Source organism: Periplaneta americana, chromosome 1 (assembly GCF_040183065.1).
Source record: "Periplaneta americana isolate PAMFEO1 chromosome 1, P.americana_PAMFEO1_priV1, whole genome shotgun sequence".
Taxonomy (NCBI): Eukaryota; Metazoa; Arthropoda; class Insecta; order Blattodea; family Blattidae; genus Periplaneta; species Periplaneta americana.
The window spans coordinates 136,953,689-136,960,624 of record NC_091117.1 but is presented as its reverse complement, the minus strand read 5'-3'; the positions used below and the strand labels follow the sequence as shown (position 1 = coordinate 136,960,624).

The 6,936-nt window shown below is 35.4% G+C and overlaps 1 protein-coding gene across 1 annotated transcript in view; it reads left to right on the top strand.

Annotated features, from left to right (window-relative positions):
* The first annotated feature begins 1,823 nt into the window (after positions 1–1,823).
* The window catches only part of LOC138714272 (glutamate-gated chloride channel-like), a 101,563-nt gene continuing 96,450 nt past the window's right edge, over positions 1,824–6,936 (top strand). The window contains exon 1 of the mRNA XM_069846766.1: positions 1,824–2,040. Coding sequence (XP_069702867.1) covers positions 1,835–2,040 — 206 coding nt within the window. The 5' untranslated portion in view covers positions 1,824–1,834. The remainder of the gene's footprint in view (positions 2,041–6,936) is intronic.

Below are 6,936 nucleotides of genomic sequence, written 5' to 3'. Positions count from 1 at the left end.
AATTATTTTATTTAGAGGAGTTACCACTGTAATTATTTACTCTTATATTTGTATGTGTTACTAAAAAATCTTCTTCTTATATTTGTATGTATATGTGTACCTACATATTTAGATGCTAAAATAGTTCCTATTTAAGTTTATATTTCCATGTATAAGTGAAAATAAATGTATTTCTTCTTTACTGTATCTTTTGAGCCAACGTCGAGCATGAGCAAAGTGATCGCCTTATTAGTAACGTATTGAGTGGTGTTCCCGTAGTGGGCGGAGCCAGCTAGCTTTTCCAAATTTGAAGTTTCCGTAATAGAAGATTTCAACGGAGGGACTCAACGTATATGTAATCTAATGACTTAACCATCAGCAGTCTGACAGTCAGCAGTAATGTTAAGAATATTTTGTCATCTAGATATTCAGACACTGTTCCACTCTCACAATGTATTTCGATAGTTTTACTGATTATTAGTACAGTAGTGTTTCTTGTATGTATATATGCACTTCATACAATTACTGCAATATTATCTTAATTTCATGTTCCATCTTGTGCAATTCTTTGCTTTCTTAAGAATCTCGTATCTGAATCTTCAATCCTGGCAAATATACTGACTCTTATAGTCACTGGCCATACGCTCAAATTGGTATTGTTATGAAATTCTCATAACACTCAATGTGTAGTGTCTGATTTTAACGATTTCTTCATTCATTATCAATGCACTACTTTTAATTTTAATAAAATAGTGTTCATAATCTTTTCAATATCTATTTTCGTTATCTAAATGCCAGAATTAAGAAACAATATAATAAATTTTAATTCCTTATACCTAAGTATATCGACCCATTTTCAGCACTGTTCCAAATGTAGTGAAAAGAGCACAAATCTTTCAAAAGAGAACAAGTTAACTAACTAAACTAATCCAGATCGAAAGGAAGTCACTTTCTCAAAAGAGCATAAATCTTTCGAAACAGGACGAGTTAACTAACTAAAACTGATTCAGATCAAAAGAAAGTCACTTTCCCAAAAGAGCACAAATCTTTCAAAACAGAACGAGTTAACTAAAACTGATTCAGATCAAAGGGAAGTCACTTTCTCAAACAAACAGAATTCAACTAAAAGTGTAACAAGAACAGTGAGACATATTCTTAGCCAAAACGCATTCCAACTAAAGTTGTAAATAATTCACTGAATTGCATGAGATTCTTTAGCCAAAGTGATTCAGCTAAAAATCCACCAACAGTGATAGAAAAGCGTCAAATCTCTCGGTCAAGCAGAGCACACCTAATTGAACAGTAGGCTAATAATAATACAGAAGGACGCAACATTAATATATCTAAAATTGTGCGAATAGAATTGATAGTATCAACTTTTTTATATATAGGCCTATACAGAACATTTCAATAAATTCTATACCAACATTAGTTGTTTTTAATTGGTTTATTTTTCGATGCTTCATCAACTGCTACGGTTGTCTAGCGTCTCAATGAAAATGAAGGTGGTAATGCCAGCAAAATGAGTCTAGGGTCCAAACATCGAAAGTTACCCAGCATTTGCTCTTAATGGGTTGAGGAAAAGTCCCGTAAGAAACCTCAACTAGGTGATAACTTGTCCCCACCAGAATTTGGACCCAGGCCTGCTCATTTCACAGTCAGGCATGCTAGCTGTTACTCCACAGTGTTGGACAGACTAAATTTCCAAAATGTATCAGAAACAGGATGTTTATGAGCATGTGATCATCACTTTTCCATTCCAATTGATTTAAAATTAGAAATAACTGCTCAACTGTTTAATGGAAGGTATCTAACTGGATGCGATTTGTTTCAGGAGATCGCTCTTGATGTGTTCATGAACGTGTACTGGGAAGATTACCGAGTCTTCATTAACGATACAGAAGACGTCGAATTTGTAGAGATAACGTGGGACGAGAGAAACGAACTCTGGGTACCTGATCTTTATATTCGACAACTTCGAGAGATGAAGGTACTAGCGCTCTTCCAAGAAATGACTTCTATTCGATTATATCGCAACAGTACGCTACGAGCGAGTATTGGGTAAGTAGATATTTTAATCAGTATCAACATTTTATTAACTACATTAAGGTGTTAAAAAAGTAAGTTTACATAATTTGTAAAAAGAAAAAACTATGTTCCCATCTGTATTTATAGATTACACTCCTAATTTCGATTAATGGAAGTAATTATACAAGGTGGAAGGTGTTCAATGGCAGTTCTTTCAAGGGGCGAATCCTTAGAGTATGAATAGGGAAGTTCTCTGTGCTTTGTTCCTTTGCACTTAGACTTCCCAGAAATAATTGCGGCGTTGACATGGGAAAGGTTGTAACTCAGAAAAGATAGATTTTTCGTTTTGTCATGGAAAAAATAGTAAGCTCTCCTGTCAATGGCGTGGAAACAGTGACCAAGACAGTAGATGTACTCGAGTTGTTTCAATGTTGACGTAAGACGGCAGGAGTATCAAGTCCACGGTGCATGGCTTAGGGAATATAGTAAGTCACCTCTCGCCTACGTATCTGATCTGTTCCACTGTGACAGTAAACAGAACACTTTATTGCTATTGTCTGTCTGTAAGGGTGATTCAGGTGTCATAAATGCCTCCGAAACCTAAACCTATTTCTTTCAGAATGGTAAGTATTTATTTTTATTTATTATCTCGACAATATGAAGTTCATAAGTGAAATAGGAAGAGAAGTACGACAAGGATACCCTTTATCATCTACCCTGTTCAACACCTACTTGGAGGATATAATGAAGTACTGTTTTCAGAACATGGGAGGAGTGATATTAGGAGGAAGAAGAATAAAGTGCTTAAGATTTGCTAATGATAAGGCGTTGTTAGCAGAAGAGGAGATGATATTAAGGGATATGCTACTGAAGCTAAATGACAGCTGTGAGCAGTATGGAATGAAGATAAATGCCAACAAGACGAAGACCATGGTCATAGGAAGAAAAGTAAAGAAGGTAAACTTGCGAATTCTAAATGAGGCAGTAGAGCAAGTGGACAGCTTCAAATACTTGAGGTGTACTATAACCTAAGCAGTAACATGAGCTGCTGCCAAGAATTCAAAAGAAAAAAGCAATGGTAAAGGAAGCTTTTAATAGAAAAAGGATAATCTTCTGCGGACCTCTGGAAAAATAACTAAGGAAGAGACTAGTGAAGTGCTTGTGTGGAGTGTAGCACTGCTTGGGACAGAAACATGGAGATTACAACGAAGTGTAGAAAAGCGACATTTTAATTATTATCATTATCATCACTATCATTATTATTGTTGTCATTTTCACTATTATGCTTTAATTTTATCTTTTGCTACACTATTCATTTTTAATTGCATAAGTCTGTATTACGTTGAAGGTACTGTACACTTGAATTATTAATGAACTACACATTATACTATAATGTGGTGGGCAAGTGTATATTCTGATATACTTTTGTAATGATTGCTCTATTCTAGCATTTGGTATTATATCTAACGTGTACGTGTATATTACATTTGAGTGAATTTTTATTTTCTTACTTTTCATCTCTAGAATTTCTTCCACTACATCTATGAATTTATTAATTTCTCCAGCGTAAAATATGCTGTATTCTGGCTAAGATCAATTAACTAAACCAAATTTCTCCGCCTTCAACAACAATCCCCAGTCTGCTGCCATTTACTCTTCTATCTATCGTTACGGACCAGTTCCAGTACAGTTCATGCTAATCACAGCATTTATTGAGCCAAATCCTGATGCATGAATTTTCCGACGTTGTTTCTAAAAGTGAATTCAATTCTTGCAAAGCACGTGCTTTCATGACCTGACACAATAAAGCGATGTTTTGTACGGAATAACGCTTCGACTGTCTTTTTACCCAGAAGAAAGACACGGAATTTAATTTAACACGAGTTTGAGTGGACTTCGATACCGTTTAGGAAGTTCGTAAACGAGAAAATTTTGCCACCACATGGAATTGAATCCAGGACCTTTCAGTCCGCACCCAGTTGCACTACTATCTGTAAAATATATATATATATATATATATATATATATATATATATATATATATATATATTTACTGACATCATGACAATCACGTATAAATCAATTTTTTCAAGTCATTATCAGGTCGTTCACAGTGCCCTTACTAAATAACGTGAGAAAGAAATGAGAAATAAATCGACATTTACGAGTATTTTATTAGAGGAAGTATATCATCATAATTTTGCCGGTCATCATTTCAGTACGTGAAAACAAGCGTTTTCCATAAATCAACATAATATGCTGTCATGTGTTAAAACATTGGGGAGGTGTGGGAGGGACGGGCATTAATATCTTGACAAACTTAACACGTACGGGGGGGGGGGGGGAATATTGCTATATATAGTACATAATCTATCAGCGACCATTAGCTGATTACTTCAATCATGGGAGGTGGTTCCGATTTGATACGTCCACCTCGATTAATTTAGAACCAACAGTACTGTACTACCATCATAAGGCTGTTATACCGATCCACAAAACACACACACGAACAAATTGACCACACGTATACTATGTTCCTGCTGAATGCGGTTAATCTATGACAAACGAAGCCGATCCCCAATTATCTCGTGTAAATTCGATTATGTTCAGTCATACGAAAGTGTGATCATATAAATATTTCAGTCATTCACACTGTCAACAGTAATGTACGCTACAGCTAGAGCTCTGACACAGCGAACAAGCCGCTAACGAGGGTTGGAATCCCGATTACAGCAAGGAAACTCGTCCATTGTTTTGTGACGTGTTGTGCAGTGATTTAGATGCATCCACGTCATGCGACGTAGAGCTAGATGATGATGATGATGATGATGATGATGATGATGATGATGATGATGATGATGATGATGATGATGATGATAATAATACTTACTTACATACTGGCTTTTAAAGAACCCGGAAGTTCATTGCCGCCCTCACATAAGCCCGCCATAGGTCCCTATCCTGAGCAAGATCAATCCAGTCTCTATCATCATATCCCACCTCCCTCAAATCCATTTTAATATTATCTTCCCATCTACGTCTCGGTCTCCCCAAAGGTCTTTTTCCCTCCGGCCTCAAAGCTAACACTCTCTATGCATTTCTGGATTCACCCATACGTGCTACACGCCCTGCCCATCTCAAACGTCTGGATTTAATGTTCCTAATTATGTCAGGTGAAGAATACAATGCGTGCAGTTCTGCGTTATGTAACTTTCTCCATTCTCCTGTAACTTCATCCCTCTTAGCCCCAAATATTTTCCTAAGCACCTTATTCTCAAACACCCTTAACCTATGTTCCTCTCTCAAAGTGAGAGTCCATGTTTCACAACCATAAAGAACAACCGGTAATATAACTGTTTTATAAATTCTAACCTTCAGATTTTTGGACAGCAGACTGGATGATAAAAGCTTCTCAACCGAATAATAACACGCATTTACCATATTTATTCTGTGTTTAATATTGTCCCGAGTATCATTTATATTTGTTACTGTCGCTCCCAGGTATTTGAACTTTTCCACCTCTTCAAAGGATAAATTTCCAAATTTTATATTTCCATTTCGTACAATATTCTCGTCACGAGACAATCATATACTTTGTCTTTTTGGGATTTACTTCCAAACCTATCTCCTTACTTGCTTCAAATAAAATTCTCGTATTTTCCCTAATCGTTTGTGGATTTTCTCCTAATATATTCACGTCATCCGCATAGACAAGCAGCTGATGTAACCCGTTCCATTCCAAACCCTCTCTGTTATCCTGGACTTTCCCAATGGTATACTCTAGAGCAAAGTTAAAAAGTAAAGATGATAGTGCATCTCCTTGCTTTAGCCTACAGTCAATTGGAAACGCATCTGACAGAAACTGACCTATACGGACTCTGCTGTACGTTTCACTGAGACACATTTTAATTAATCGAATTAGTTTCTTGGGAATACCACATTCAATAAGAATATCATATAAAACTTCTCTCTTAACCGAGTCATATGCCTTTTTGAAATCTATGAATAACTGATGCACTGTACCCTTATACTCCCATTTTTTCCTCCATTATCTGTCGAATACAAAATATCTGATCAATAGTTGATCTATTAAGCCTAAAACCACACTGATGATCCCCAATAATTTCATCTACATATGGAGTTAATCTTCTGAAAAGAATATTGGACAAAATTTTGTACGACGTCAACAAAAGTGATATTCCTCGAAAGTTACTACAGTTAGTCTTGTTCCCCTTCTTAAAGATAGGTACGATAATAATAATAATAATAATAATAATAATAATAATAATAATAATAATAATAATAATAATAATAATAATGAATAAGAAGAAGAATAACTACCATGGCTCAGTTTGACGTCTTCTATCTATTTAAAGTTGATTTTGCCATGTCTTCTTTCAATTGATTTTTTTTTTATTGGTGTGTAATTGTAGAATATATTTGTTATGCTTCTTTCTGGCATTCGTTCTATATTCTCCTTCTACTTCAACTGATAATAATAATAATAATAATAATAATAATAATATTATTATTATTATTATTATTATTATTATTATTATTATTTCACGGCATGGCGTGTCCTCAGGTTACGGACAGAGGAAGCGGTCTCCAGATATGGAGGGTAGCCGCGAATATATTGAATAAGCAGTCGCGGATAGTCGATAAAAGTGGTCCTCCAGACTGGGAGTTGGGCGAAGAGCTAAGAAATATGTACCCAGAATGTATATTGCGGGAATGTAGCCTCGCCGGTGCTTACTACATAATCACCCGTACCGTAACATTTTTTACAATAATATCAATTAAAATACATTTAGTTCAACTATGTGAATGCACATTGCATGAAAATAAAAATATGAATTGAATTGCTTATCTCCCTAGATATCCTTCATTTTCATTCTACTCTATCATGCAAAAATGAGTGTATTGTAA